The sequence below is a fragment of the Zonotrichia leucophrys genome, chromosome 5, assembly GCF_028769735.1.
Source record: "Zonotrichia leucophrys gambelii isolate GWCS_2022_RI chromosome 5, RI_Zleu_2.0, whole genome shotgun sequence".
Taxonomy (NCBI): Eukaryota; Metazoa; Chordata; class Aves; order Passeriformes; family Passerellidae; genus Zonotrichia; species Zonotrichia leucophrys.
Genome location: NC_088175.1, coordinates 47468369 through 47496244, shown reverse-complemented (window position 1 = coordinate 47496244; position 27876 = coordinate 47468369). Strand labels below are relative to the sequence as shown.

The 27876-nt window shown below is 60.7% G+C and overlaps 6 protein-coding genes across 12 annotated transcripts; 4 read left to right on the top strand and 2 right to left on the bottom strand.

Annotated features, from left to right (window-relative positions):
- Nucleotides 1–107: 107 nt before the first annotated feature.
- On the bottom strand, nt 108–10212 carry LOC135448859 (aldehyde dehydrogenase family 3 member B1-like). 3 transcript variants are annotated; one of them, XM_064715168.1, is made up of 11 exons: nt 10110–10212; nt 6354–6563; nt 5842–6004; nt 3667–3777; nt 3460–3580; nt 3255–3340; nt 2978–3059; nt 2380–2766; nt 2032–2198; nt 1758–1857; nt 108–678 (listed from the first exon to the last, which is right to left on the bottom strand). In XM_064715168.1, exons 2-11 carry the CDS (start codon nt 6545–6547, stop codon nt 485–487), a joined length of 1605 nt encoding a protein of 534 aa, XP_064571238.1. In that variant the 5' UTR covers nt 6548–6563; nt 10110–10212; the 3' UTR covers nt 108–484. The 3 variants fall into 3 exon arrangements, with proteins under 3 accessions (XP_064571238.1, XP_064571237.1, XP_064571239.1); XM_064715167.1 differs by lacking the exon at nt 10110–10212 and adding an exon at nt 7014–8517; XM_064715169.1 differs by lacking the exon at nt 10110–10212 and adding an exon at nt 6652–7003.
- On the top strand, nt 8697–11685 carry UNC93B1 (unc-93 homolog B1, TLR signaling regulator). The gene is made up of 11 exons (XM_064715166.1): nt 8697–8790; nt 8872–9013; nt 9091–9244; nt 9320–9481; nt 9548–9677; nt 9757–9850; nt 9930–10054; nt 10127–10309; nt 10380–10653; nt 10887–11005; nt 11098–11685. Exons 1-11 carry the CDS (start codon nt 8707–8709, stop codon nt 11362–11364), a joined length of 1734 nt encoding a protein of 577 aa, XP_064571236.1. The 5' UTR covers nt 8697–8706; the 3' UTR covers nt 11365–11685.
- Nucleotides 11686–12321: 636 nt separating this feature from the next.
- Nucleotides 12322–15294, top strand: MAX (MYC associated factor X). 2 transcript variants are annotated; one of them, XM_064715178.1, is made up of 5 exons: nt 12322–12429; nt 12608–12634; nt 13664–13771; nt 13978–14101; nt 14470–15294. In XM_064715178.1, the coding sequence occupies exons 1-5, from the start codon at nt 12394–12396 to the stop codon at nt 14652–14654; spliced, it is 480 nt and encodes a 159-aa protein (XP_064571248.1). In that variant the 5' UTR covers nt 12322–12393; the 3' UTR covers nt 14655–15294. The 2 variants fall into 2 exon arrangements, with proteins under 2 accessions (XP_064571248.1, XP_064571247.1); XM_064715177.1 differs by having other exon boundaries at nt 13972–14101.
- On the bottom strand, nt 15271–20424 carry FNTB (farnesyltransferase, CAAX box, subunit beta). The gene is given in 14 exon segments (XM_064715170.1): nt 15271–15740; nt 16219–16333; nt 16419–16530; nt 16623–16755; nt 16837–16966; nt 17041–17127; nt 17756–17839; nt 17912–18058; nt 18344–18435; nt 18676–18748; nt 18905–18969; nt 20133–20285; nt 20288–20373; nt 20376–20424. Coding segments are annotated over 14 exon segments (1437 nt in total). The 3' UTR covers nt 15271–15629.
- A 1617-nt stretch (nt 20425–22041) lies between these two features.
- RAB15 (RAB15, member RAS oncogene family) lies at nt 22042–26696 on the top strand. 3 transcript variants are annotated; one of them, XM_064715174.1, is made up of 8 exons: nt 22042–22258; nt 23519–23579; nt 23721–23781; nt 23870–23947; nt 24024–24113; nt 25021–25086; nt 25196–25400; nt 26585–26696. In XM_064715174.1, the coding sequence occupies exons 1-7, from the start codon at nt 22135–22137 to the stop codon at nt 25349–25351; spliced, it is 636 nt and encodes a 211-aa protein (XP_064571244.1). In that variant the 5' UTR covers nt 22042–22134; the 3' UTR covers nt 25352–25400; nt 26585–26696. The 3 variants fall into 3 exon arrangements, with proteins under 3 accessions (XP_064571244.1, XP_064571243.1, XP_064571245.1); XM_064715173.1 differs by lacking the exon at nt 26585–26696 and having other exon boundaries at nt 22044–22258; nt 25196–26494; XM_064715175.1 differs by lacking the exons at nt 22042–22258; nt 26585–26696 and adding an exon at nt 22306–22532 and having other exon boundaries at nt 25196–26494.
- GPX2 (glutathione peroxidase 2) lies at nt 26094–27379 on the top strand. 2 transcript variants are annotated; one of them, XM_064715171.1, is made up of 3 exons: nt 26094–26354; nt 26585–26755; nt 26834–27379. In XM_064715171.1, the coding sequence occupies exons 1-3, from the start codon at nt 26094–26096 to the stop codon at nt 27182–27184; spliced, it is 783 nt and encodes a 260-aa protein (XP_064571241.1). In that variant the 3' UTR covers nt 27185–27379. The 2 variants fall into 2 exon arrangements, with proteins under 2 accessions (XP_064571241.1, XP_064571242.1); XM_064715172.1 differs by lacking the exon at nt 26094–26354 and having other exon boundaries at nt 26524–26755.
- Nucleotides 27380–27876: the final 497 nt, after the last annotated feature.

The following is a 27876-nucleotide window of genomic DNA, read 5'->3' as shown; positions in this document are numbered from 1 at the left end:
CCCTGCCACACCTCCCTTCCAGCTATGATTGCTTGGGGCAGGGAACGCCCCCCAACCCTCCCAGCACCCCACAGACCAGAGGAGGGAGGCACAAAGAGAGGCTGGGAGAGAGTTTGATGCAAAGTCTTTACTACAGGCAGAGTTACACGGAGCAAAGAGCAACAGCGAGGAGGGATGGAGGTTCATTCCAAAGGAAAAGTCCGTGTGAGGGGAGATGGGACTGATGGGAGCACTTCTCCAGCAGAAAGAGAAGTTTGGACTAAGAAAAAGATTTTGGTCATTTCATCTGTGTCCTGGAAAATGGTTTGGAGCAGAGGCCACAAAGGGTGCAGGAGAGGATGTCCATCCTGGCTGTCTGACATGCTCCAGCGAGGCAAAGGACACAGTGAGGAAGGAAGTGGGGAGTGCGATGAAGAGGGAGAGTGGGACAGTTCCAATTCTTCCCGCTGACTCCGTGGCATCTCCAGAGCAGGGCATGGCAGCCTCAGAGCAGGGTGCAGGTGCCCCTGCGCTTCACCTCGAAGGTGGTCGTGAGGAGCCCCAACTTCTGCTGGGTGTAGGGTGGGTAGCGTGGGGTGTTGAGCGTCTCCAGCCCCATGTTCCGGTGCAGGCAGCCACGGTGGAGGGAGAAGGTGTCAAAGGTGAACTTCCCATGGTATTTGCCCAGGCCACTGTTCCCTGGAACACACAGGACAGGTCCATGCTCAGGATGGGACTGCTCCTGATGATGCCTTCTCCAAGCATCAAAATGAGGAAAAAAGACACCTGCAGGATTTTCTGAGCAGCAGACATGGTGGAGGAATTCCATTTTTCCAGTGCCTCCTCCAGGTATACGGATGCTCAGTCCAGCCACTCTTGCTGCAGCTCAGCAGTTTGGAGGCCCCAGCATCTCCTTTTTACCCACCTCCATTTATCTACACAAGCTTTGCTGGGTTCTGCAAGTCTTGATTTCACTCCATGATGCTCCACCGTATCTCCCCACGGCTGCAGCTGTTAGACCCTCTTCCCAGAACTCTAAAAGCCTGGAAGCCTGGAGCCACATTGGCAACACCAGTTCTCCCAGTTCCTGTGGCTGGTTTAACCAGAGGTTAAGTGACTTCTCATGGAAGCTTTGGTGCCATCTCACCCCAATGACTTCAGCCCCTTCACCTGCTCTAAAATGGCTTTACCTAATAATTGAAGGTGGTTGGTCTGAATCATTCCCAATTAAGATAAGTTACGGAATGAGAAGTACAAAAAATTGTTCCCTGAGCCACAGGCAGGTGAAGAATTAATTGTCTGGGTGTTTCATTATGTCTGACTCAGATCCCAGCCCCGACAGAGATGCTGAGCAAGGGCAGCACCAAATGAAGGGACTTATCCCAGAAATATTTTGGGAAGAGATCAAGTCATCCAGAAGTATTCTGGGAAACAACATTCCTGTATTCCTGTATCCCTGGACTGTGCTGCACCCACAGCCCGGGGCTAAGCAGCCTCACTTTTCACCTGACAAAGCAAAAATTGGTGCCTCTGCAGACCAAAAATTTCTTCTTCTCCAAGATCCTGTAAGAGGTTCTCCAGGTTTTCGTAAGCACTTTGTTCCTACTATTTTGTCCCAAAAGTTGGAATGGAGGTACAACCTGGCTCCTGAGGGACATTAAGGGATCCAGCCCAGAACCACACTGGCTGCAGGAAGAAACTCCCATTCCTCACCATGGCTCAGGCCACGGATCACACCTGGCTCCCAATGGCCAGGACATGTCCCAGTGGACACCTACCAACGCCTCCGAAGGGCAGCGAGGTCAGTGTCACATGCATCAGGGTGTCGTTGCCACAGAAGCCTCCGCTGGTCGTCCGCTCCAGGACCTGGTTCACAATCTGGGAGGGAGAAGAGAAGGTAGATGAGGGGCGTGCGCTTGGCAAATATTACCCACTTTACCCATCAGATGTTCCCAGAGTGTCGGGTCTCTAAAGACCCTTCAGAGCACGTCCTGGGGCTCGTGGAGGAGGTGCCTTACTTCCCTCCCCACTTTTTCTGCTCCACAGACACACCTTGCTGTCGCAGGAGAAGGCATAGACAGCCAATGGCCGTGGCCGTGCGTTGATGAAGTCAATGGCTTCATCCATGTTGGCGATGACGACGATGGGCAGGATGGGCCCAAAGACCTCCTCCTGCATGGCAGGGTCTGAGGGCAGCACATCTGCCAGCACCGTGGGAGCTGCAGAGAGGAAACCCGGACAGCATCAGCCAGGCACAGAGGTCGGAGATGAAACCTCCCCTCAGGACCCACTTTTAAGCACCCCTAAAACTCTTTTCCCTCTAGAGCCTCCCCTCTGTATGCAGACACCCTGAAAACCCCCAATGTGCTCACCAAGATGTGAGTGACCCCCAAGCCTCACCAATGTAGCGCTCGGCCTCGTCCATCTGTCCCCCGATGGCCACGCGCCCGCTGCACAGCAGCGCCCGCAGGCGCTGGAACTGCTTGTCACTCACAATGCGGCCAAAATCCGGGGATTCCCGGGGGTTGGGGCCAAAAAACTCGGTGATGGCCTCACGCAGGGCAGGCATGAGCTTCTCCTGCATCTCCAAGGTGCAGAGCAGGTAGTCGGGCGCGATGCAGGTCTGCCCCGCGTTGAAGAAGCGGCCCCAGGCCACGCGCCGCGCCACATTGGTCACGTCACAGGTGTCAGACACATAGCAGGGGTTCTTGCCCCCCAGCTCCAGTGTCACCGGTGTCAGGTGCTTGGCAGCGGCTGTCATCACAATCCGCCCCACCGGGGGGCTGCCTGCGGGCAGGGAAAACATGGATTGAGGTGGGAATCCCATCAGCCATCGTGCGGCTCTGGGATGTGGCACTGAGTCCCACCAGACCTCAGATACACATCCCAGATCCTCCAACCCAATCCCTGCCTTCTTCTCCAGGGATGTCTGGAGGGAACCCGTCTTTCTCCTCATACAAAATCCAGGCAGGGCTCTGCTCTGTCCCATGGGACGTACCAGTGAAGAAGATGTAGTCAAACTTGTTCTCCAGCAGCCTGGTGGTCTCTGGCACACCACCGGTCACCACAGCAAAGCAGTCCTGCAGGGAAACAGAAAACATCCCCTTGTGTCACCATGTGTCCCCACCAACAGCATCCCAGGAAGCTGGGACATTGGCTGAGGACGGAGGAAGGAGGTTCTGCACATAGATGATGTGTGGGGATGGTGTGTGTGAGGCAGGGTTGGGAACACCATGGTCTAGGAACAACAGACAAGGACAAGAAGGGCTTCTCACACTGTCCAGGTAACAGCTCAGCGTTTCAGCAACGAGTCTCTCTGTGTTCTTGGAGATCTCTGAGGGTTTGATGATGGCACAGTTCCCTGCAGGAAGATGAACAGGACATCAACACAGTGACATGGTGACCGCCACCCCTTCTGGGCATGAGACCCCTGGAGACACCCTGGCACTTCCAGGCCAGGGGACTGAAGTTTGGGCTCACCAGCAGCGATGGCCCCAATGAGGGGCACCAGGAAGAGGTGGATGGGGTAGTTCCAGGGCGCTATAATGAGCACCACCCCGTAGGGGTCCTTGCGGATGAAGGCTGAGTCCAGCTGCATCACCTTCGAGGAAGAACATGACCTCAGCACTGCCTTCCTCACCAGCAATCCTCTCCCCCACTTCCCTTTCCCCAGAGCTTCCTTCTTACCAGGTTCTTGTCCACGTGCTCATCCTTCATCCAGTTGCACAGGTTGTTGAGGGTGACATTGAGCTCATTCTTGCAGAGGAGGATCTCGCTGAAGAAAGCCTCAAAGGATGGCTGGGGACAGACATCATGGAAGTGCCACCACATCACTGACCCCATCATTGACCCTGTCACCCTAACACAGACCCCATTACCCCAACACCAATCCCATCACCCCAGGAGGCATCTCTCCCCTCTTCCAAACATGAACAGCAGGAGGATCTCTTCAGCAGAAGTTTCCATCACCTCCTGTAACTCCTAGGAAATATCAGTGACCCAGAAATTTTATGAAAATAGTTACTTGGCCAGAAGGAAAAAAAAACCCAAAATTTAAAATTTTCATGCTATTTGCTAAATTCCTGAGCTCAGCACTGTGAACTGGCAACAGAATCCTGAGCCAAAGCAATGTCACCAAAGCTCCTGAAGAGCTGGTCCTGGTGGAAGGCATCCTTCCCACTTGGATATTCAAGCAGGAAGCAAAGCCCTAACCTCCCTTCCACTGCCTGTGGACTAAAGCTGCACTTTTAGTCTTAAATTTAGTCAGTCTTAAGACCTTGACTAAAGGGAAGTAATAAAAACCACAGCTTAATTAAAGCCCTTGTGATGGAGAAGTGGGTCCTCTTGATAGTTGCGGAGCACAGATTGGGACCATATCATCCTTGCAGGAGAAGTGTGAAGACACCAGGGATAGCCCAGCAGGCTCAGTGGAACCCCTTCATGACCTGGGGAGCAGGGGGAGCAAAGCTCCTGTGCTGTGACATCATATTTTGGACTCCTCCAACCCAAAACCATCCCTGGATTGGAGTCTTCCTCCCATCTCCACGCCACTTTGGGGTTGGGAAGGCTGGTTGCTGATTCCCAGGATCTTCCACCACCAAGAGAACTTCAGGTCCCCAAAAGGCAGCTGCCAGGAGTTGCAAGAACCCTCTTGAAGGCGAGAGCACAGGAGGCACGTGAGGTAATGGAGTGAAGCAACGGGGCCATTCTCAACCCAGGATGATGATGGCATCACCAGGATAAGGAAGATGATGGTTCATTAGGAATTTTGATGGGATACAAAGGTTGTGAGATAGGACATTAAGTCTGAGGTCATCCCAGTGCCACCAATCATCAGCACCAGAGAGGAACTGGCACCACTGGAGGTGAGACACCACCTCAGCTACGTAAGAGCAGGTGAAGTGTCCATCTAGCTATGAGGGCTCGGCTGCATAACCAGCTCATTACTGGACAACCGGATCTAATTAGGAGTAATTAGGAAAGATGATGGACACACTCAGAGCACTGATGCCTATCAAGGCCTGGCTGAAGGAGAAGGCCTCGCCTCCAACAAACAAGGCAATTAGGAGCCTTGGGAGATGGCAGGACAGGGAAAGACATTGCTGAGGGCATGGACACTTCACTGATGCTGAACAAAGAGGTGAGGGTTATATAATGGAATCCTGGAATGGTTTGGGTTGGAAGGGACCTTGAAGCTCATCCAATTCTGCCCCATCATGGGCAGGGACACCTTCCACTAGCCCAGGTTGCTCCAAGCCCCATCCAACCTGGCCTTCAGCACTTCCAGAGATGATGAGCTGTGACCACTAGAATTATCCATAGTGTGGAGATCAGGAGGATCTCCAGGAGATCATCCAGGAGCTCCTGGCATGCCACAATACCCCGAGCTATATCCAGAGCCCTGCCCATGCCACCATGCCAGAGAAACCAGTCCCTTGGAGGCCCTGGCAGGAATGTGCAGTGCCAGCACATTGCACAATGCCAGTAATCCTGGGCGTGCCGGGTTGGCAAGGAGCACCCCAGGATGTCACCCTTGTGGAGGTCACGTGGACCCCCAGGATGCAGACCAGAGTGTGAAACGCCTCCACCTCAGACAGTCACCGAGAGGCCAACAGAGCCTTTGCCTGGTTTCAGAGCACCAGGGGTGGGATCAACAGCACAGTCCCTCCACTATCCCTGGATCTGCAGAGATCCAGCACTTAGAGATGCACCAGCCTGGGAGCACATCAAGGGGGAATCAGGACCCCAAGGAAGAGACACCCCTCTGCCCAGACCCTCACAAGGATACAACACCCAGACAAGGGAGCATGAAGGACTTGAAAGATGTGATGCCGGTAGCTCCCAATTCCCAGCCCCTCTTACCTTGCCCATATCCAATTCAGTGGCTTCCAGAATCTCCTGCTTCTTGTCATCCAGGAAGCGTCCCAGAGCCTCCAGCTGTGCCACACGATATTCCATGGGCCGAGTCTTCCCTGAGAGCCAGGATGCCCGCAGATGGCTCACCAGCCCTGCGTAGGGGTTCCCACTGTAGGGACGAGGGTGTTAGAGGGGACCCAGCTCCATTCTAACTCCTCAGAGCTTCATGTCATCCCAAATCCACGTTATCCCATTCCAGCAGCAAACTGGACCCCAGATTCCCTGGGAACAGCACAGGAGTCTGCACACACCGGTCTCCATTGCTGCTGGGAGCAGCCAACACAGCACCATTCCCTGCAGATCCTGTCTTCTCCCTTGGGCCATGCTGGGACATGGTGGCTCACAGACCTCAGACATTTCCCCCAGCACTAACCCGGGGTCCCCTTTGCCCTGGCACTGCCACAGCTTCCCCTGCCCACCTCCCTGTCTCCCTCCTGCCCCCAGCCCCTTGCTCTCACCATGGAGTGCTGCAGACCATTGGCATTGGCCCCTTCCCGATCCCGCTGCTTCCACTGCACCCAGCAGCTTTCCCAGGATCTTTGCCAGGATCACTGCCCGTGCTGCTGCACTTGCCATAGCCCAGGAGCTGCTGCTTGGGGGGCTCGAGGGGCTGCTGCATGCCAAGCTGTTGGAAGGAGCTGCCAGTCTCCATGGAGAGCGTGGTGGCCCTGGGGAGAGAGAGACACTGCGTGGGTTATGCCAGGATGGAAGTGCTGGAGATGCCGGCTCGATCCCAAGAGGAGTCACCCGCGGCACCTTTGAAGAGCGGCTTGGTGCTCGGGGCCGTCCTGGTTGTGGGGTGACTCAGCCCAGAGGAGCTGCCAGAGGCCGTAGGAGATGCCTGGGATTCCCGGGATAATCGCCATCCTCTGGACACTGACCTGCCCAGGCTGCCCTGCTGATTTAGGGTCACCCATGGGGACCTCAGGGACCAGACACCCCCAAACCTGGGGGGCAGAGCTGCAGCCCCCCATCTGTCACCCTCTCCCTCTCCATGCCCAGACACCCACCCTTCCTCGAGGGAACACCCCCTGTGCCCCACAGCCCCCACCAGCATGGGGGGTGTCAAAGGGGTGCCATGCAGGGAGTGCCAGCTTTGGGGACCCCGCAGTGCTTACCTGGGAGCTCGTGTGGAACCTGGAGGAGCGCGAGGCCAGGCAGGCACTGCTGAGGCTCGGGGTGGGGGTCCCTAAATGCTGTGGGGCTGGGCCCCATGGCCAGGGGCGGGAAGGACTGGGCCCCGCCTCCGTGGGGCTGGCAGTGGGGACAAGGTCTGGGATGGGATACCATGGAATGGGACCTCACCCTTGGGATGGTGGAACTCCCATGGCCACCTCACCACCACCATGAACCTTGACCCATTTGGACCCCACAGACATCCTTCATCCTGCTCCATGACCACCCTGATCCATGGGGGTCCCACAGACACCCCTCATCCTGCTCCATGACTACCCTGATCCATGGGGCTCCCACGGACACCCCTCATCCTGCTTCCCAAGGGTTCCATGATCAATAGACACCCACCATGCTGCTACCATGACTACCCTGACCCACAGGGACCCCACTAACACCCCTCATCCTGTTTCCCAAGGGTTCCATGACCAATAGACTCCACTCATCCTGCTCCCAGGAAGGGCCCTTTGCCCCAGCACCCCAGGGTGGCTCCCATTGCCTGAGGTGTGGGGGGCCCTCAGGATGGGTGTTGCCCCTGCCCCACTGCCATGACTCTTCTGGGGCTGTTCCATGTGAATCCCCCCTATCCTGCAGAAACCAGCACCCTCCCAGGAGTCCCATCCCAAGAATCCCCCGCTACCGGCTGGGCCAGATCCTGCCCCGAAGATGTCAGTCACCCCGTCCGCCCTGCCCAGCAGTGCCCTCGCCCTGCCCCGGGGCACCCCGCCGTGCCACGCACCCGGGCACCCTCCCAGCCCAGCTCTGGGGGTGACACCAGGATAGGCACGTGCCCTACACCCCCCGACTGGGGTGTCCCCCCGCCCAGGCACTCTGGCACATCCCCCGGAGCGGGAAGGGGAAGCGAAAGCAGCAGGGCACGGCACCCAGTGCCACGGGCACCCCGAGGAGGCAGCACCCACCCCGAGGCCCGGTGGGAGCGCTGGGGAGGCGGGGGGCTCACAGGGAGGCGGAGGGGGTTAGGGCTGGCGGGCTGTGCGATGGGGGAGCAGGGGGGGTGCGCGGGGGTCAGGGTGCTGTGCGGGTTGGGCGTGAGGAGCGCTGCAGAGGCCGGGGTGCTGAGAACGACCGCGGCGGGGGGGCACTGAGGAGGGCGGGCAGGGACCGGGGGGGTCCGGGAGCGGAGGGGAGGGTCCGGGAACGGCCCCTTTAACCACCTCCGTCTCGCCCGCGCGAACCGAAAGAGGAAGAAGCTCCCGCCCCGCCCCGAGAAGCTCCGGCACGGGCAAGCAGGGCTGGGGTCGGTGTGACGGGGCCGGGGGGCTGTGAGGAGGCTGGGGGTGCTGAGCACAGAGGTGCAGTTCTGGGCAGTGCAAAGCTGGGTAGGGGGCACGGGATTCAGGGGTGCAGGATCTGAAGGTGCAGGGGTGCAGAACACAGGGGTGCAACCATGAGTGCATGTTCTGTGGGTACAGAGCACAGACGTTCAGGGCTTGGGGATGCAATGTACATGGGTACACGGTGCTGGATGTAGGGGTGCAAGGGCTGGGGGTGCTGGGCATGAGGGTGCAGGGTCTGTGTGTGCAGGTCACAGAGATGCAAAACATATGGGTGCAAGACTTTGGGTGCCAACAGGGTCCCTTCCACCCTGATGCCATCCAGGGCTCTGCAGAAGCACTAATGGAGAAGGACATCAACGGCTGCCAGGATGGGGCGAAGACAGAGCCAAGCGCCAGGCTGGGCACCGAGGGGACAGAGACACAGGTGAGACCAGGGGAACACCCGTGGGGGGAAGCAGGTGTGTGGTGGCCATCCCCGAGTGGTGACAGCTGCCATCATCCACAGCTGGACGATTTTGTGGGTCCTCACCCTGACTACAATGAGGAGGAAGAAGAGCAGAAGTACTTTCGCCGCAAACGCCTCGGTGTCATCAAGAACGTGGTGGCTGCCAGCCTGGCTGGCACCCTCACTTACAGCGTCTACCTGGGTATGGGACCTCCCAGGGACCCCCAGAACAACTCGGGGTGTTCAGGGCATGGGGTGACCACCCGTGGACCCCCCCAGGTCTGCTGCAGATGCAGCTGATCCTTCACTATGACGAGACCTACCGGGAGGTGAAGTACAGCAATATCCGGTTGGAGGACATTGACCGCAAGGTGCTGATGGGCATCAATGTCACACCCGTGGCAGCACTGCTCTACACACCCATCCTCATCAGGTACGGCCCCACCACGCTCCCAGCCAGCATGGATCACTGGCAGGGAACCCACACTTCCTCTCCTTGCCCTGGCAGGTTCTTTGGCACCAAGTGGGCCATGTTCCTGGCAATTGGCATCTACGCCCTCTTCGTCTCCAGCAACTACTGGGAGCGCTACTACACGCTGGTGCCCTCTGCAGTGGCCATTGGCATGGTGATCGTGCCCCTCTGGGCCTCCATGGGCACCTACATCATGCGGTAGTACTGGGGGGCAGGGTGGGTGGGGCATGCATGGGGTGCTGGCTGATCCACTGCTCCATGCAGGATGGCCCAGAAGTACTACGAGTACATTAACTACAAGGAGGAGCAGGAGAAGGAGAAGCAGCGGGCACCACGGGACGCCTGCAATGCCTACATCATCATCTTCCAGACCATCTTTTACTCCTGCTTCCACGTGAGCCCCGGTGGGGTGGCTGGGATGGGTGGGGGACCACGCCAGCAGTACTGAGCGTGCACCCCTCTGCATCCTGTAGTTGAGCTTTGTCTGCGCTCAGATGCCCATGGTCTTCTTCCTCAACAACTACCTCTACCAACTCAACCACACGCTCTTTGCAGTGAGGCACTGCGGTGAGGCTGCGGGTGGGGCGCGGGGCGGCACCGGGAGCCCCCCGCTTGGAATTAACCACGGCCTGTGCCCCACTGGCAGGGACCCTGAGCCACGGCACGCTGCCTGGTTTCAACAAGACGGTGCTGCAGAGCCTTCCCCGCAGCGTCAACCTCATCATCGTGGAGAGCGCCTTGATGGCCGCCGCCTTCCTCGCCATGCTGGTGGTGAGCGCCGGGGCGGGAGGGGACAGGGATGGGCTGGATGATGGCAGGACCTCACCTGCTGGCACTCTGCAGGTGCTGGTGCTGTGCGGCGCGGCGTACCGGCCCATGGAGGAGATCGACATGCGCAGCATCGGCTGGGGCAACATCTTCCAGCTGCCCTTCAAGCACATGCGGGACTATCGCCTGCGGCACCTCTTCCCACTGTTCATCTACAGTGGCTTCGAGGTGCTCTTTGTCTGCACGGGATTTTCCCTGGTAGGATCTGTGACGGGGTGGGAGGTGATGGAGGGGGGAACAGGTGATGCTGAGCCCGTGCTCACTGCAGAACTACGGCGTGTGTGCCCTCGGGCTGGAGAGGCTGGCGTATCTTCTCATGGCCTACGGCTTCTCCGCCTCGGTGTGCTCCAGCCTGGCCCTGTGCATGCTGCGCCTGCGCCGGCACATCCCGCTCCTGGCTGGAGCCCTCATCCACGCTGTGCTCCTGGTGACGCTCTTCTGCTGGGCGCCGGAGCCCCGGTACCTGGCGCAGGCACCGCTGCTCTACAGCATTGCCGCGCTCTGGGGCACCGGCAGCGCCCTCAACAAGACCGGAATCAGCAGTGAGTAGTGGGAAGGTCCTAAAACAGCCTCTGTTGTCCCCAAAACGCCTTGGTGGTCCCCAAAATAGCCTCGGTTGTCCCAAGTTTTTCCATACATCTGCTCCTCATGTTCCCTGGCACTGCGAGTTTGTGGCCTCAGTCCTTGGATCCGCAGGACAGACTCACTGTGATTGTCCCCCACGCCAAGGGGACATGGCACAGGAAGGGGACACTGATTCCAGTCTCTGCCACAGTCCTCCTGGGGATGTTGTACAAGAAAAAGGAGCGCCAAGACTTCATCTTCACCATCTACCATTGGTGGCAGGCCCTGGCTATCTTCGCCGTCTACCTGTGGTCGGGGCTGCCCATGAAGGTAAGTCCCAGATATGCCCCAGCCCACTCGAGAGATTCCAGGCTTTTTGGGGACACACCCCCACGACAATCCCAAAACTCCGTGTGCCTCAGGCCAAGCTGTCCATCATGCTGCTGACGCTGGTGGTGGCGGTGGGAACATACCTGTGGATGGAACGGAAGGTGGCGTGGAACATGGAAGTGCGGCTGCCCCGCATCCCACGCCCACGCCACAAAACACGTGGATACCGCTACCTGGAGGACAACTCGGATGAGACTGGCTCTGACGGTGACGGGGACAAGGAGGATGATGACAGGCACCCAACTGAGGCCACCAGGGAGGACGAGCTGCCAAAAGAGGACGGGGAGCTGCTGGGATAGGGAGAGCCTGTCCTGGGCCTGCTCTTGGTACCTGAGGGGGTTCCACAGCTCCCCCCGGTGGGCCCAAAATTCTACAAACCCCCTCAGGTCAGGCTTGCAGCCCCCAAGCTAAGCCTAAAGCCCCCAGGCAGCCCAGATCCCCCCACATTGGCTGAAGGACCCCCACTGGCCCATGGATCCCCTAGGTCAGGTCCAGAACCTCCAGATTGATCTACAGCCCCCAGCTTGTGGTACAGACCCCAGACAGGCCCATAGCCCCCCAAATTATGATGTAGCTGCTCAGGTCAGACCTGCAGGCCCCGATGCCAGCCCCAGAGCCCCCACACACAAATCCACAGCCCCTCATACAAGGCTCACACCCCCCCAGGCAGATCCACAGCCCCCCAGATTTGGCCAAAGCCCTCCCCAGGTGAGGCCCACAGACCCCTGAGCAGATGCACATTCCCTCTAGCAAGGCTTGCAGCTCCCCACAATGTCCTGCAGACCCCAGCCCTCCCGTATTAACCTGTTAGCTTCCAGACCCCTCAGGGCTACCCTGGAGCCCCCAGGCAGATCGGCCCCTTCCCAGACTGGCCCATAGCCCTTCAGAGCAAACCCACACACGCCCCAGGCAGACCCTGCAGTCCCCCTAGGTTGTCCCGGAGCCCTTCTAGGTCAGCCTGCAGCCCCCCAGGCCGGCCCCGCAGCCTTCCCGACCTATCCCACCCCCATTTTCCTTCAATAAACCCCCTCCCTCCGTGCCCTTAGCCCTCACCTCCTCCATCCTCCGGCCGCGCACCCTTAGCGTCCCCTTCCCGAAGTAGAGACTACAGCTCCCGGCGTGCCCCGCGCTGCCCCGCGCGATGCAGGCCGGGAGTTGTAGTCCCCGCCACGTGGAAGACGCCTCCATCTCCCCACTCAAACCACAACTCCCGCAACCGTTCGCGTCGCCCGGCGCCATCATTGCCCCCCCCGACTTCCGCGCATGCGCGGTGCGGGCTGTTGTTGTGGCGGCGCGGCCCGGCCCGCGGCTTCACCCGGGCGGGAGCGATGAGCGACAACGATGACATCGAGGTGGAGAGCGACGTGAGTTGAGCTCCCAACCCCGGGACAATCCCTGGGATAACCCCCCGTGGCTCTTCGCTACCTCAGGAGCTCTGAGAATGTGGTAATGTTTGGTTTGTGTGTGTTCTTCCTTCATATGGCGGCGCCCCCCCCCACCATCTTCTTCCTCTTCCTCCTCGCCCGGGTCGGGGCTCCTCAGGAGGAGCAGCCGAGGTTTCAGTCCGCGGTAGGTCGCTGGGGGCCGCCCCGCGGCGCCCCCGGGATCGGGAGCACGTGGGCGGGGGTGTGAGGGGGGCGGGATTTGGGGAGGGGGTGACATGGAAGGGGACGGGGGGAACGGGGATCCTGCGGGAGAGGGGGGTGTTGGGCGTGTCCTGTGGGGATCGGGGTGTTGGGGGGACATCAGTGGGATTGGGGGTGCTGACGGGGGAACCAGTGGGGTTGGGGGTCTTTTTGAGGGGAACACACCTTTGGGGCTGGGGTCTTCTGGGGGGGCTGTGACATGGAGAGGGATCTGTGGGGATGGGGGTCTTGAGGGAGAAACCTGGGCTTGGGGGGAGTCCTGTGGGGATGGGATTCTTGGAATGGGGGGACACCAGTAGGGCTGGGGGGCTTTAGGGGAGGAGGGTTGGGCTTGGGGAGGTGACACCTCTGGGCTGGGTGGTCTTATTTGGGTTGGGGGCTATGACACAGAAGGGGATCTATGGAGTCATGTCTTTTGGGGGGGCAGCTGGGTTTGGGGGTGTCCTGTGGGGCTGGGGGTCCTATGGCGGGGGGGACACCAGTGAGGCTTGGGGTTATGTGGAAGAGGATCCGGGGCTCTTTAAGGGAGGGGGAGTGGGAGGTTTCGGGGGGAAAGTGGGGGTGTTGGGGGGCGTTTCGTGTGGGGCCGAGTCATTTGGGGGGTGGGGCTACGTTTGGGGGGCACAGGGGGAACAACACCAGGAGTGGGCAGAGGGCATGGGGGAGTTGTGCCTGGTTGGTTGGGGGGCAGGGGAGGAGGTGACCGTGTTCCAGGGGGAAAGTGCTGTACCCCCCGCCCCGGGGCCGGAGCTGCCCCGGCAGCAGGAAGCTGGGGAAACCGAAAGCACCGGGAGCCGCCTCCTTCCCACGCCCTCGCGGCCCAGCCGGAGGCGTCACAGCCACGGAGCCGCCCTGGAGGCTCAGCTGAGCTCCCGCAGCGATTCCCAGAGGGAATTTTGGGAGTGCAGGTGGTGGCCTCCTCCCGGTGCCACCCCTGTGCCCCCCATCCCAGGCCGACAAACGGGCTCATCACAACGCGCTGGAGCGCAAGCGCAGGGACCACATCAAGGACAGCTTCCACAGCCTGCGGGACTCCGTGCCCTCGCTCCAAGGAGAGAAGGTGAGTTTATGGAGTGTGCTGGGGGCACAGACAGCACCCACCTGTGGTCCAGGCTCCTCGATTTGGGACAATCCCCAGGCTCTCTTGTGCCACAGGAGTCCCCAGTGAGGGCCTGAGCCAGGGTGGGATGAGGCGGGTAAAATTCCAGTTTTCCCCCCTGGACTAGGTCTTTATCTTGCCTCTGGCTTTTCCCACTATTGCAACAGGCATCCCGGGCCCAAATCCTGGACAAAGCCACAGAGTACATCCAGTACATGCGCCGGAAAAACCACACACACCAGCAGGACATCGACGACCTCAAGCGGCAGAATGCGCTGCTGGAGCAGCAAGGTGGTAGCTGAGATCTGGCTGGAGATGGGCTCTGGCAGGGTCTGAGATCCAGGAGCTGGGGCCTGGCAGGCCTTGGGAGCCAGGAGAATTTGGGATCTAAGATCCAGTGGGAGCTGGGGTCTGGCAGGAGATATGATGCATCAGCATCCAGGATCTGGTGGAAGCTGAGATCCACTGGGAGTTGGGATCTGGTGGGAGCTGAGGTCTGGCAGGACCAGAGTTTGGTAGGTTCCAGAATTCAGTGGGAGCTGGGGTCTGGCAGGATCTGGGGTCCAGAAGAGTTTGGGATCCAGTGGGAGCTGGGGCCTGTCGGGAGCTGGGCTGCAGGCAGGGCCAGGCCCGGGGTGACACAGTGCCGTCCCTCACAGTGCGTGCGCTGGAGAAGGCCCGAGCCAGCGCCCAGCTCCAGGCCAGCTATCCCGCGGACAACAGCCTCTACACCAACCCCAAGGGCAGTGCCATCTCCGCCTTCGACGGTGGCTCCGACTCCAGCTCCGACTCGGAGCACGAGGAGCCACAGAACAGGAAGAAGCTGCGCATGGAGGCCAGTTAGGCCCCTCCGCCGCCCCCCGGCCCGCGGCAGGACTCGCTCCCTCCGCTCCTAGAAGCTCTTGGACTGCAGCTTCCCAGCCCTCCCCGGCCCCTTCCCTGCTCCCACCGCGCCGGCCCCGGGGGGAGCCGGCCAGGCCGAGCAGAAAGACTTGGGGGGGTCAGGGAGACTCCCCCGCCAACTCCCCTCCGCTAGCGACCCCCCTCCCCTTCCCTCCTGGTTTTATAGGAGCATTTCTATTTATACCCGGGGACCAGTGCAGTCCAGAACGGGGAGGAGCCAGGCAGCCCCCCCCAAAAAGGAGCAAGCACTGGGGGGGGGAATCTCCCTATTTATTTTCTCCATGTGCTACTCCACCTGCCCGAGTCGGCGGAGCACAGAGCCAGGCTTGGGGGCTCCTTCCCCACTCTCCTCCTCCTCCTTCCCTCCCTTGACCCTTCCCAACCTCCGTGGCATTTTCCAAACTCCAGTGGCCCGTCCCTGCCCCGTAGGTGCCCCTTTTCCCCCCATTTTGATGCCATTCCATGGATCTAAGGTATGTTGTACATACTGCCCAGAGTTGTCTTGCAAGTTAAGGCTTCCCTTTACTATAAGACTATAAATAATAAACAAAAAAAGCCAAAATTCCACTTATTTTATCCTCCCCCGTGGTTACCGTGTGTTCTTGGAATGGGGGAAGTTGGTGCCACCGGATCCAGACGTGGCATCATCTCCTGCCCCGCATCCCCGGGGCCACCAGCACACGGTGGGTGTGACTTCTGGTTTATTGATGCCAAAAAGCTCTGCCAGAGCCCGTGTCCCACCTGGGCTCTGGCCAGGATGGCAGCAGGACACCCGGCCTGGAGCAGGCTGGATTTTGGTATTGCTAGCACCCTGAGCACCGTGCTCTGCCTGGCCAGGCCGCTGTGGGGATGGGCTGGGCTGGGCTGTGCCGCTCGCTCCCGGGGCTCCGCACCCCGAGCCAGCAGCAGGACCCCCCTACTGGGCAGCGGGTGCTGGATCCAGGCTGGGCACAGGATACTGCAGGAAGTGCATCACCGCCCTCGCCACCTTCTCCGGGGCAATGTTGTAGACAGGGTGCGTGGCCTGCTGTGGGAGAGAGAGGGATGGAGGATGTTAATCACGGAGTCCTGGAATGGTTTGGGTGGGAAGGCACCTTAAGGATCATTTAGTCCAACCCACTGTGCACAGGGAATCTCTACCACCCCAGGTTGCTCCAAGCCTGGTTCAACCTGGCCTTGGACACTTACAGAAATGGGGCAGCCACAGCTTCTCTGGGCAGCCTGTGCCAAGGCCTCAGCACCCTCACAGGGAAGCATTTCCCATCTAAAATTCCCCTTTTCCAGTTTGGAGCCATTCCCCCTTGTCCTATCACTCCAAGCCCTTGTCCAAAGCCTGACTCCAGCTCCCTTACTCTTTAGCCCTTCAAGCATCTCTATGCTCTCCCTGAAGCCTCCTCTTCTCCAGGCTGAAGCCCAACTCTTCACTGCCATTGGATCTGCCTTTCTCAGTGCTGTGGAGCACTGGAAGCTCATCTCTGCCCTCCCCAGCAATGCCCAGCACTTACCAGGCAATTCTCAGGGATACCCAGGACCACCTCATTGTGGAGATCTCCACTTCCAAAGTGCTGTGCAATGGCCAACCCACTCAGGCAGTAGCACGTGTGGTAGAAATCCCGGGATCTGCATGCAAAGAGATGCTGGGATGCTGAGGGGGCATCTGGGCATCCCTGGTGCCAGGCAGCCCTGTGTTTCCCCCCACACTCACTTTCCTGGCTTATCCAGCAGCCCGCCAGCTGGGCACTGGCAGCACAGGAGAATGTATTCCTGCAGTGCCAGCTGGTCGAACATCCAGTGTGCCATGCTCAGCGCTGGATCGCCTGGAAGGGAAACCCAGAGGAGGAACACCACAGAAGGTGTCAAATCCCTCCAGATGCCGTTCTGGGGACAGAGGAAGCCTGTGGCAACTCACCCCTGGCATGGAGTGCCCGATGGAGCAGGGGCAGGAGCCCGGCTTGCCAAAAGGAGTAGCACCCATCCACCAGCTTGTTGCAGCGGCCCTGGAATCCGCCCTCAAAGCGCATCTGCCGCCCGGTCACCCAGTGCTGCGGGGCGATGGGAGCCAGCGTGGGACCAAAGCTCCCCAGTAGGATGAGAGCCCCAGTATCCCAAGAGGGGTCACTCACCAGCAGACTCCGGAGGTTCAGCAGATGTTCCTGCTTGAGGATGACCAGCGCAGCCACGCCACAGAAAGTGTAGCCGCCGTGCGCCTCCATGCCCGGCACGCCACCGATCCCACCCTCCCAGTTCTGGCACCTGTGGGAGCAGGGTCAGGGCGGCAGGGACACCAGAAATGTCATCTCCTGTCCCCACCTGTCCCCAGATCTCACCTGGCAATCCACTCGGCCGTCCCAGCAAAGAGTGCAGGTGTCAGGATGTTGGTCAGCGAGGCCACTGAGGCGGCGCAGTAGGCGCTCCTGCGGGAAAAGGGTGCCCAGAGATTCAGGAGATGGGTGCTTAGGGATGTGGCACTGGAACCCCAAAGTGGCACCAGCTCCCTAAAATTACACTGGCTCCCCAAAACAGCACAAAGTCCCTGATCCAGCACTGGCTCCCTGTGACAGCACCCTGCCATGGCAGTAGCTTGTGTCACTTGTCCCCTGCCACGGCACCAGCACCCCAAAATAGCACTGGCTCCCCAAAACTACACCTCCCCATGGCACTGGCTCCCCACCACTGTACCAGCTCCCCTGAACAGCACTGGTACTCCAGTGTGGCACCAGCCACTTCCCAAAACACCATCAGCTCCCCAAAACAAAACTGGGTCCACAAAACTGCACCCTGCCAGGGCACTGGCTCCTCAGAATGGCATTTGCTCCCCAAAAGTAGCACTGACTGCCCAAAACCGTACCCCAAATTAGCAGCGGCTCCCCACCATAGCACCAGCTCCCCAAAATCTTACTGTCTCCCAAACATCACCAGCTCCCAGCACTGAATCCCCAGAATGGCACCAGCTCCCCACCACAGCATCTGCTTCCAGCACTGGCTCCCCAAAATGCCCAGGCCCTCCCACAAAAACAGCCTCCCCATGCAGCCCTCACCCACCTGACATCCACCTCTCCACCCACATGCATGAGGAAGGAGCCATCCGGCTGCTTCAGCGAGTACAGGTATTCCAAGAGCTTCTTCCTGCAGGAGCCAGGGGCTGTGAGAGGGGGGACACGCAGCCCAGCTCCCACCCAGCTCCTCCCAGCCCCGGACCTGTCGATGACGCCGAAGGCCTCCTCGGTGCCGATGATGCAGAGCGCGTTGACGGCGGCATAGGTGGGGGCGAGGTGGGGGTGCTGGCCAGGACCCCCCCCAAATCCACCCTGGGGGCTCTGGCAGCGCCTCAGGAATTGACAGACACTGTGGGAAGGTGGGAAAGGGGCTCAGCGTCACCTGTGCGACCCCGCTGGGGCGATGCATCCCCTCCCGGCCTCGTGAATCCCCCCGAGGTCGAAGCCGGGGGTGTCACCCTCCCGTCTCCATCGTCACGAGGAAGCCGCCGGAAGAATGGGCGGCATTGACGGTGGCAGGGAGACAAAGCACTCCTTTGCTCTGGGGACAGCGGGAGGTGGCACCTCCGGAGTCACGCGGGTGGCCAGCAGCGACAGCGGCCACGGTGGTGTCCCCCCAGCTCTCCCCACTCACTCAGAGGCCACCGAATCGGGAATGGGCTCATCCAGCAGCTCCAGGCTGTGCAGGATCCAGTAGCAGAGCCAGGGGCGGCTGGCATCCAGACACTGCAGGGACAGAGGGGACAGTCAGAGAATGGCACCAGACACGGCAGGAGCAGGCAGGAATGAGGAGACAGCCAGTAGAGCCCCCAGAGCATCGCTGGGATAAGCATGGGCACACAGGGAATGCTGTGTCCACCCTGGGGCTGGCAAACCCCCAGCAACAAACAGCCCTGGTGGCAGCCCCAGGGTGAGGAGAGCACCCCAGGCAGTGGCTCCAGGTGGCACATCCGGCATTCCCGGTACCTCATAGGCTTCAGTGAGCTGCCGGAGACCTCTCTTCAGGTAATGGAAGTGCTTCTCCCGCTGCAGGACGTACCTGGAATACAGAGAGGACAGGATGAGCAGGCAGGGTGGCCTGAAAAAGCAGGGGGACAGCGGCACAAGGGGCAGAATCCTCCTGCAGCACCCACTGGGGTCAATGGGTCTTTTGGGATGGGAGTTATTTATGGTTATTGGGAGCTCTGATACTCACTGTGAGGAGTGATGGTTTGTCTTGTAGGCATCATAGACCTCCTGCACGATGTCCTCCACCTTGGACTTGTCAGGAAAAATGGGAATAAAGACTATGGTGAGCTCTGGGAAGAAGCTTTGCACATCCCAAAGATGATCCCCACTGAGCCCCACAACTCCTACCCTATCCCAGGGGTTTATCTGATTCACAGCCCCATCTCACCCAGTAAAACCAAAGTAGGAATTCCCAGGAGCTTTGTGCCCCAAATTATACCAGAATCCAGCACCATCCCATGCTGCTTTACAAATCCAGCTTGAGTTTGGCTCAGCACAAGACTGTCATAGAAAACACTCTCCTCCCGCGCACGCTGGGATAACTGGGGACTTGGACACTCTAAGCCACGGTAATCCTCAAGGAAATACCCCGGGATCAGCCGCAGGAGTGAGCAGGGGCCACACGGGGACCTGCATTCATGGCACTGCGTCCTGCCAGGGCACAATTGAGCAAGAAGAACTCCACGGATTGGGAAACCCGGAGTCACTTTTTACCCCGTCCCAGCACACAGGGGAGCTGCCAGGGGCTGGGTCAGGATAGAGGGACAAAGGGGAGAGCCTGGCTGTCCCAGAACTCCTCATCCTCCCCCAGCTGCTGCTGGGGAACATGTCCCGCGGAAGCTGCCGTGGCTGGCGGGTGGCAGCACCGCTGGGCCCCTCAAAACACTGCTCACTGCTGGGCTGTTGTCACAGGGGGCGTGGGGACAGTAGTGTCGTGGGGCTACTGGGATCGGGATCATTCAATCCCATGGCACCCCTGAGTCCCGTCCCAGAGCAGCCAAAAGCCCTGCTCCAGGGCAGCCCGGCACCCCAAACCCCATTCCATGGCACCCCAAAGCCCTGCCCCACGGCAGCAAGGCACCCTAAACCCCATTCCATGGCACCCCAAAGCCCAGCCCCAGCACAGCCCGGCACCCCAAACCCCATTCCATGGCACCCCAAAGCCCTGCCTCACGGCAGCCCGGCACCCCAAACCCCATTCCATGGCACCTCAAACCCCATTCCATGGCACCCCAAAGCCCTGCCCCACGGCAGCCCGGCACCCCAAACCCCATTCCATGGCACCCCAAAGCCCTGCCCCACGGCAGCCCGGCACCCTAACCCGACCTCCATGGCAGCCCAAAGCCCTGCCCCACCTGGCAGCCCACACCCCACGGCCCCGGCACCCCACGCCCCACAGCGCAGCCCCCCGGCACCTGCTCGGCGGAGGTGCAGGTCCGCAGCCCATCGTCCCGCAGCCGCCGCCGCCCGCCGGTGCCGGGGGCCGCTCCCGCCATGCTGCGGCCGCGGGGGCAGCGGGCGACGGCGGCCGGGAGGGGACGCGCGGCCGCGCTTCTGGCCACGCCCACCGCACACGGCCACGCCCTCTCCCCGTATGACCACGCCCCTTCTTTCTTGGGCACGCCCAGCCCTGGCGCGCGTGCGCAGAGGAGCCACTCCAGGGGCCGCTGCGTCATCGTGATGTGACGTCATTTATTGCATCATCATGGAACCCACGGGTTGGGTTGATAACAACCTTAAAACCCATCCAGGTCCACCCTGTACTGTGGACAGGGAGATCTTCCACTAGACCAGGTTGCTCCAAGCCTTGTCCAGCCTGGCCTTGGACACTTCCAGGGATTGGGCAGCCACAGCTTCTCTGGGAAATCCACTCCAGTGCCTCAGCACCCTCACTGTAGAGAGGGTGTAATATCCAATCTACACCTCCCATTTTCCACTTTGGAGACATTCCCCCTTGTCCTGTCATTGCATGGCCTCATCCCAAGTCCCTCTCCACCTCTCTTGGAGCCCCCGTAGGAACTGGAAGGGGCTCTAACTCTCGCTTGAGCCTTCTCTTCTCCATGCCAAGCAATCCCAGCTCTCCCAGCCTGTTCTTAGCCCTTGGAGGATTTCTGTGGCCTCCTCTGGACATGCTCCAGCAGCTCCCTGTCCTTCCCGTGACAAGGACCCCAGGGCCGGACACCGTGCTCCATGTCGGGTTTCACCTGAGCAGGACAGAGGAGGAAAATGCCCCCTCACCTGTTGCCCATGCTGCCAGTGACACAGCCCAGGACATGGGTGGCTTTCCAGGGCTGCCAGCACACCTTGTCAGGTCATATCCAGCCTCTCATCCCCCCAGATTCCTCTCATCTGGGCTGCTCTCCATCCCATCACCTGCATCCTGCATTTCTCTTGGGAATCGTCCTGACCCATGTGCCAACCCTGTCCTTGGCCTTGTTTACCCTCACAAGTTCCCACGGGAACCTTGTCCCTGGACAGGACAACCTGGACAACCCACCCTTGTCCAGGTCCTGCTGGGTGCCATCCCATCCTTCCTAAGTGTCAGCAGCTCCTCTGGTGCAGCTCTGCGTCACCGCAGTGTCCCCTGCTGCACCCCTTTGTCCCGTTCCCTGTCGAAGGAAGGGGACCAGGACACCAGTTGGTTCATCACAGGCCCTTCAGGTCCGGTCCAGTCCCGGTCCCTCAGGTCTTTCTGGTCCAGTTTATTGAAGAAAGTATCAAACACTTATACAGCAAATAATAAGCTTATGAATATTCTGTAAGCCAAGCAATCTATTGGTTAAACTATAGCATTAACTCATCCTCATTTCTTAGGGGTTACATCTCTCTTTTCTCATGTCTCTTTCACTGTTTGTTATTATACCACAGCTAGGCCCAAAGACACTGCTATCTGTGCAGGTGCAGGACTTGGAATTAGCCGCAGTTTTGTACTTTTCCATTTTCTAGCAGCTAAATTCCCAACAGTTCCCGATGCCCCCAGAGCAATCCCGGGTACATCCCCGCTGCTGCCCCTGCTACATCCCCCGTCCCCCACCTCCGGTTTTCCAGAGCATCCCCTACAAATCCTACGGTGCATTCCTGGCTCCAGAGCATCCCCTACAAATCCTACGGTGCATTCCTGGCTCCATCCCCCCGTTCTCCCCAGCTCTCCTCCCAGTCCATCCCCCGCGTCGCCGCCCAATTCCCCACAGCATCTCCCGGTGCATCCCCGGTGTTCCCTGCCCGCTCCCCGGTGCATCCCCGGTGTCGCCCCCCTCGTTTCCCCTCCCGGTGCCCCCTCCCGCCGCCGCCGCCGCCGCCCCCGCCCCGCCCCGCCCCGGTGCATCCCCCGGTGCCAGCCCGGCCCGGCGCGGCGGCGGCGCAGCTCGCGGCCCCGGAGCGGCCCCGGTGCGGCGGCGGCGGCGGCCCGGGCCCGCCATGGCCAAGCAGTACGACGTGCTGTTCCGGTTGCTGCTGCTCGGGGACTCGGGCGTGGGCAAGACCTGCCTGCTCTGCCGGTTCACCGACAACCAGTTCCACCCCGCCCACATCTCCACCATCGGTACCGGCACCGGCAGCGCACGGCGGCCGCGGCGGCGGGAGCGGGGAAACGGGGAACCGGGAGCATCGGGGAAGCGGGAGCAGTGGGGAGGCGCAGCACCGGGGAAACGGGAACATCGGGGAACCGGGCAACCGGGAAGACTGGGAGCCGCAGCACCGTGGAAACGGGAAGCCAGAGAACAGGGAGCACCGGGGAAACGGGGAGCCGCGGCACCGGGGAAACGTGAAACCGGGAGCATCAAGGAATCGGGAGCAATGGGGAGGCGCAGCACCGGGTAAACGGGAGCACTGGGAGCCGCGTTACCGGGGAAAAGGGAAACCGGGGAACTGGGGAGCCGTGGGGACCAGGAAACCGTGAGTACTGGGGAGCCGCAGCACCGGGGAAACGGGAAAATGGGCAACCGGGGAGCGGGAAAACCGTGGGAACTGGAGAACCGGGAGGCGCAGCAACCGAGAAACGGGAACCCAGGGAACAGGAAAACCGTGGGCATCGGGGAACCGGGACTGCCGAGGAACTGCCGGGAAACCACAGGCTCGAGGAAACGGGAAACCAGGGCACTAGGGAGTCTTGGGAACCGGGGCACCGGGGACTGGTGGGCATAGGAAAACCGGGGGCACGGGGAAAGGGTTAACCGTGGGCACTGGAGAGCTGCAACACTAGGAACATGGGGAGACAGGTAACCGGAGAGCGGGAAAACCAGGCACCGGGGAGAGGGAAAACTGTGGGCACCGGGGAACCGGGAGCATCGGGAGTCGCAGCACCGGGGAACCGGGAAGCAATGGGCATCAGGAAACAGTAAAACTGTGGGCATCCACAAGCCGGGGCCACCGGGAAGCTGCAGCATAGGGAAACTGGGAAACCGGGGGCTCTGGAGTGCCGCGGCTCCAGGGAACAGGGAGCATCAGGGAGCCAGGAAATCCTGGATTTGGGAGGACCGGGAGGACCAGGCACCTCTGGCACAGGGGAACTGGGAGCAGCATGCAGCCGGGAACTGAGAGCATTGGGCAGCCACAGCACCGAGAAGCCGTAGCACTGGGGAACTGGGAGAACTGGACCGCCACAGTGCCAGGGAACTGGGAGCACTGGGATCAGCACCGGGCACCGGGGCCTCCTGCAAGGCCAGGCACTGGGTGTGGGGACCAGCACCAGGCCACAGTGGGGCGTGGGGTGGGTCAGGAGGGGTGAGGGAACCACAGACCCCAGTGACAGCATCTCCTGGAAAGGGAAACACCAGGACACCACACCCCATTCCAATCCCAGGTGTCGACTTCAAGATGAAGACCATCGAGGTGGATGGGATCAAGGTGCGGATACAGATCTGGTGAGTGGCAGCACTGGATCCCGGGGGCAAGAGGGAAGAAATTTTGGGGGGTCTGAGTCCTGCTCCCCCCACCCAAGGTAAGGGCTGAGCCCTGCCAAACTCATGCCATGATGATGGCACTGACCCGCTGTCCCTGGGCAGGGACACAGCCGGCCAGGAGCGGTACCAGACCATCACCAAGCAGTACTACCGGCGGGCTCAGGTATGGGGGCTCCCTGTCCTGGTACACAGGAGAGGGGAAACTGAGGCACAGTTTTAGGGTGTCAACAGCTGCCCCCCACCCCCTGCAGGGCATTTTCTTGGTGTACGACATCAGCAGCGAGCGCTCCTACCAGCACATCGTGAAGTGGGCCAGCGATGTGGATGAGGTGGGGGTTCACGAGGGGAGGTCTGGGGGTTCCCCAGCCGTGTGTTGGGGGGTCCTTACACGGTTCCCCCACCCAGTATGCACCCGAGGGCGTCCAGAAAATCCTCATCGGGAACAAGGCGGACGAGGAGCACAAGAGGCAAGTGCCCAAAGAGCAAGGGTTGCAGGTGAGCGGGGGCTGCTGTGTGCCCCCCCCAGGGGGCAGGACCCCTCCTGCACCCCCAGCATGGCCAGCCTCTCCCTGAGCCCCTCCTGCACTCGGGACCCCAACAGCCCTCCTGCAGCCCTACCTCTGTCTGGGACCCCCAAGCCTCCCCAGTCCCTCCCAGCATGACCAGGGACCCCATCCTCTTGCAGTCTGTACCCAGGCAGCCCAAAACAGCTCCCCCAGTGTCTGGGAACCCTCTTCCCCTCCATCTCTGCAGTGCTTGTGCACCCCCAAGGCTCCCTAAGGCTCCCTCTTCCCCACCTGCAAAATGTTCAGAGACCCCTAAGCTCTCCCTGCACCTCCAGCACGGTCTCCTGTACCCCTGAAGCACACAGTGACCTCCTTGGTGTCCCCCTTGGGAACTCCTGACCCCCAAAGCACCCAGTGGGGAGCATGGCCAGACCCTCCAAAAGCCCCCCCTGCATTCCACATGGACCCAACAGCCTTCCTGCAGCCCTACCCATATCCAGAGACCCCCCCCCCCCCCGCCAAGCATCCCTACCTGTATCCAGTGACCCCTCATGCTCCTGCAGTTTGAACCCAAGGACCACTGACCTCTCCCTGCAGCTCCAGAGCATCCAGGAAACCCCCTTACTGCTCAGTGCTACCCCAGGGTGTCCAACAACCCCCAATTCCTCCCAGTATCCCTTCCAGAGACCTCTGAACCCCAAAGCATCCAGTACCCCTCCCAGGGCCCCCTGCGCCCACCACCCAACCCAGGTGTGCCCCTATGCCAGCCCCCCCAGAGCTCTCCTGTCTGTCCGTGCCCGGCTGTTCACATTCCAGAGAGGGGGGCAGGGGTATTGAATCCTCCCTCCTCCCAAATCATGCTACCCTCCCTCCCTGCCAAACCCCTGGTGCTGCAGCTGGCCAGAGAATACGGGATGGATTTCTACGAGACCAGTGCCTGCAGCAACCTCAACATCAAGGAGGTATGAGGGGACTGGGGGGTTCTGAGGGGGCTGGGGCTGGTCTGGGGGCCTGGAGAGGTCAGGGGATACTGGAGGGGTCCCCCAGGTTCACTCCACCCCTCTCCCACAGTCCTTCACACGGCTGACGGAGCTGGTGCTGCAGGCGCACCGCAAGGAGCTGGACGAGCTGCGGGGGCTGCCCCGCGCCCCCACCCTGGCCCAGCTGGAGGAGGATGAGCAGCAGCCCCTGGGGAGTGAGGACACCCCCAAAACCTGCTGGTGTTGAAGGCTGAGACCCCCCAACCCCTCCTCCCCAGGCTGTGTCAGGGGGCACGGTAGGGGCAGGATTGAGGCAGCCCCCACAGAGTGGGGAGTGACACGGGACACCCCCAGGGACAGGGAATGTGGCAAGGGGGCTCCCCATCCTGGCACCTGTGCCCTCCTCGGCTCACGGGTAGGGTGGGGGCTGTCCAGGCACTGTGTGCCCACCCTGTGCCACCCCGTGCCCGTGGGACCCCCGGTTTTACACAGTGGTTTGCAGAATAAAGGTGATGCTGGAGGGGTTGGTGGTCTGTGTGCTCCAGGGGGGCTGTGGGCATGAAGCCATGGCAGCAGGCACAGCCTGGGCATGGACACTCGAGCAGTGATCAATAATTGAGGGTGATCTGGGGCTGCCAGCATGGTGTCCCCTTTCCAGGCTGGGCACGGGGACATGGGGCATGATGCCCATGCCCACCACCATGGCCTGCCAGGCTACCAGCTCAGCCCCACCTGAGGGAACAGGGTGGGAAAACTTGGTGGCGGCACTGGGATGAGCCAGCAGCGGGATGGTGGTGGGCTGGGGTGGGTGGTTACTGGGATGATGGTGGGCACTAAGACAGTGGAACCTACTGGGATCTATGTGGACACCAGGATGCTGCCAGGCACTGGGATGGGCACCACAGGACAATGGTAGGCACCACAGGAGATAGGCCCAAGGGTGGAGTCGGTACTGGGACCAGTGGGCCCCAGGACCGGTGGGCACTGGGATGGGCAGCACAGGAGGCCCCATAGGTGATGCCATGGCAGCACCAGGCAAGGAGGAGTACTGGGACACTTGTCCCCTCCTCCTCCGCCCCACAGAGCCCCAGCTCCCAGATTCCTGTTATTCCCTGGCTCCCGTTATTCCCCAACTCTCACTGTCATTCCCAACCCTCGGGAACATGCCGTGCCAGGCTGGGAGCATCCCACATCCCGCAGGCAGCAGGATGAGCAGCCGCAGCGCGCCGTGCCATGAATTATTGAGGCAGGTAGAGCATCGCCTTGGCCCCGTGCCACCTTCCTCCTTCCACGGGTGGGACGGGCAGCTCAGGTTTCTCCTGAGCCGCGGCGGGGCCTGGAGACCTTTGGACCATGACGTGAGCACCGGGAAGCCCTTAAGAGGCGGCGCAGGGCACGGGGCACAAGCAGCCGCACGCCTGCAGCCATGACCGTCCCCATCGCCAAGTCCTTCTATGACCTGAGCGCCACCTCCTTGCAGGGGGAAAAAGTGGATTTTGGCGTTTTCCGGGGCCGCGTGGTCCTGATCGAGAACGTGGCTTCGCTCTGAGGCACCACGGTGCGGGATTACACCCAGCTCAACCAGCTCCAAGCCCGCTACCCCCGGCGGCTGGTCGTGCTGGGCTTCCCCTGTAACCAGTTTGGATACCAGGTAAGTCCTATGGGTCACGAGGCAGGGGGTGAGGAGCTGGGAAACACAGGGCTCTGGATTTCTCCTTCCCCGCCACAGGAAAACGGCACCAACGAGGAAATCCTCAACACCCTGAAGCACGTGCGGCCGGGGGGCGGCTTCGAGCCCAACTTCACCCTGTTCCAGAAGTGCCAGGTGAACGGGAGAGACACCCATCCCGTGTTCGCCTACCTCAAGGCTCACCTGCCCGCACCGGTCGACGAGCCTGCACACCTGATGGCCGAGCCCCGCTTTGTCGTCTGGAGCCCCGTGCACCGCTCCGATATCTCCTGGAATTTTGAGAAGTTCCTGGTGGGGCCTGAGGGGGAACCGTTCCGGCGCTACAGCCCCCGTATGCCCACGGCCCAACTGGAGCCCGACATCCAGCGTCTCCTCAAGCTGGCCAAGTAATCCTAGCTCCAGTGTGATCCTGGCTCTGGTGTGATCCTGGCTCCGGTGTCACCCCGGGGTGGCCCCAGCTCTCCGCAGAATGACAGCCCCCTCTGAAACCTCCACGGGGAGGGGGCTTGATGGGGGCAGAGGGTTGGAGCTGCCGGGGCGGCGTGGGCTGGTGGCAATAAATGAGCCGCAGGGAGTGTGCCTGGATCCACGTGGTTTTTGGGAGTGTAAATGGATCCGTGAGGTTTTTGGGAACATGTGGTTTTTAGGGGCTCTTGGTGGGAACAGGAAGGAGGACACAGCCCTGAAAGGCCAAATCCAGGAAATGGAGGCTCAGGGATAGGTGGGTGCCAGGGAGGCTGCACCCAGTTCCCCATGGGTGTTGCTGGGGCCGGGTGCCAAGAGGAACATTTCATCCACCCCAGGGCAGTGATTTCCCACACCCAGCTCCTTCCCGCCCGCAGGAATAGGGAATTCCCAGCAGGGCAGGGCCAGGTTCCAAACCCCAGGGCAGGGTGAAGTGACCCCACACCAACTCTGTGGGAAGGGAAAATTATCCAAGTCCTTTCTCTGCAGGGTTTACAAGAGCACTGGAGAGGGCTGGGAGGGGCCAAGGAAGAATTCCACAGGCTCCTGGGATGGAAAAAGTCTCTTGCATCAGCCCCCAGCACCCTTCACCAACTACAGGGGGTGAAGCCCACTCC

Excerpts from the sequence above, each read along its gene's own strand:
- MAX (XM_064715177.1), top strand. The coding sequence starts at position 12,394 with ATGAGCGACAACGATGACATCGAGGTGGAGAGCGAC. Across the intron at positions 12,635-13,663 it reads AGCCGAGGTTTCAGTCCGCG|GCCGACAAACGGGCTCATCA; the intron begins GTAGGTCGCTGG and ends CCCCCATCCCAG. Across the intron at positions 13,772-13,971 it reads CCTCGCTCCAAGGAGAGAAG|CAACAGGCATCCCGGGCCCA; the intron begins GTGAGTTTATGG and ends TTCCCACTATTG.
- RAB15 (XM_064715174.1), top strand. The coding sequence starts at position 22,135 with ATGGCCAAGCAGTACGACGTGCTGTTCCGGTTGCTGCTGCTCGGGGAC. Across the intron at positions 23,948-24,023 it reads GGGCCAGCGATGTGGATGAG|TATGCACCCGAGGGCGTCCA; the intron begins GTGGGGGTTCAC and ends TCCCCCACCCAG. Across the intron at positions 24,114-25,020 it reads CCAAAGAGCAAGGGTTGCAG|CTGGCCAGAGAATACGGGAT; the intron begins GTGAGCGGGGGC and ends CTGGTGCTGCAG.
- UNC93B1 (XM_064715166.1), top strand. The coding sequence starts at position 8,707 with ATGGAGAAGGACATCAACGGCTGCCAGGATGGGGCGAAGACAGAGCCA. Across the intron at positions 9,014-9,090 it reads CACTTACAGCGTCTACCTGG|GTCTGCTGCAGATGCAGCTG; the intron begins GTATGGGACCTC and ends GGACCCCCCCAG. Across the intron at positions 10,055-10,126 it reads CCTTCCTCGCCATGCTGGTG|GTGCTGGTGCTGTGCGGCGC; the intron begins GTGAGCGCCGGG and ends GGCACTCTGCAG.
- LOC135448859 (XM_064715169.1), bottom strand. The coding sequence starts at position 6,869 with ATGGGGGGCTGCAGCTCTGCCCCCCAGGTTTGGGGGTGTCTGGTCCCT. Across the intron at positions 2,199-2,379 it reads CGAGGCCGAGCGCTACATTG|CTCCCACGGTGCTGGCAGAT; the intron begins GTGAGGCTTGGG and ends TCCTCTCTGCAG. Across the intron at positions 679-1,757 it reads GCTGCCCTTCGGAGGCGTTG|GGAACAGTGGCCTGGGCAAA; the intron begins GTAGGTGTCCAC and ends TGTGTGTTCCAG.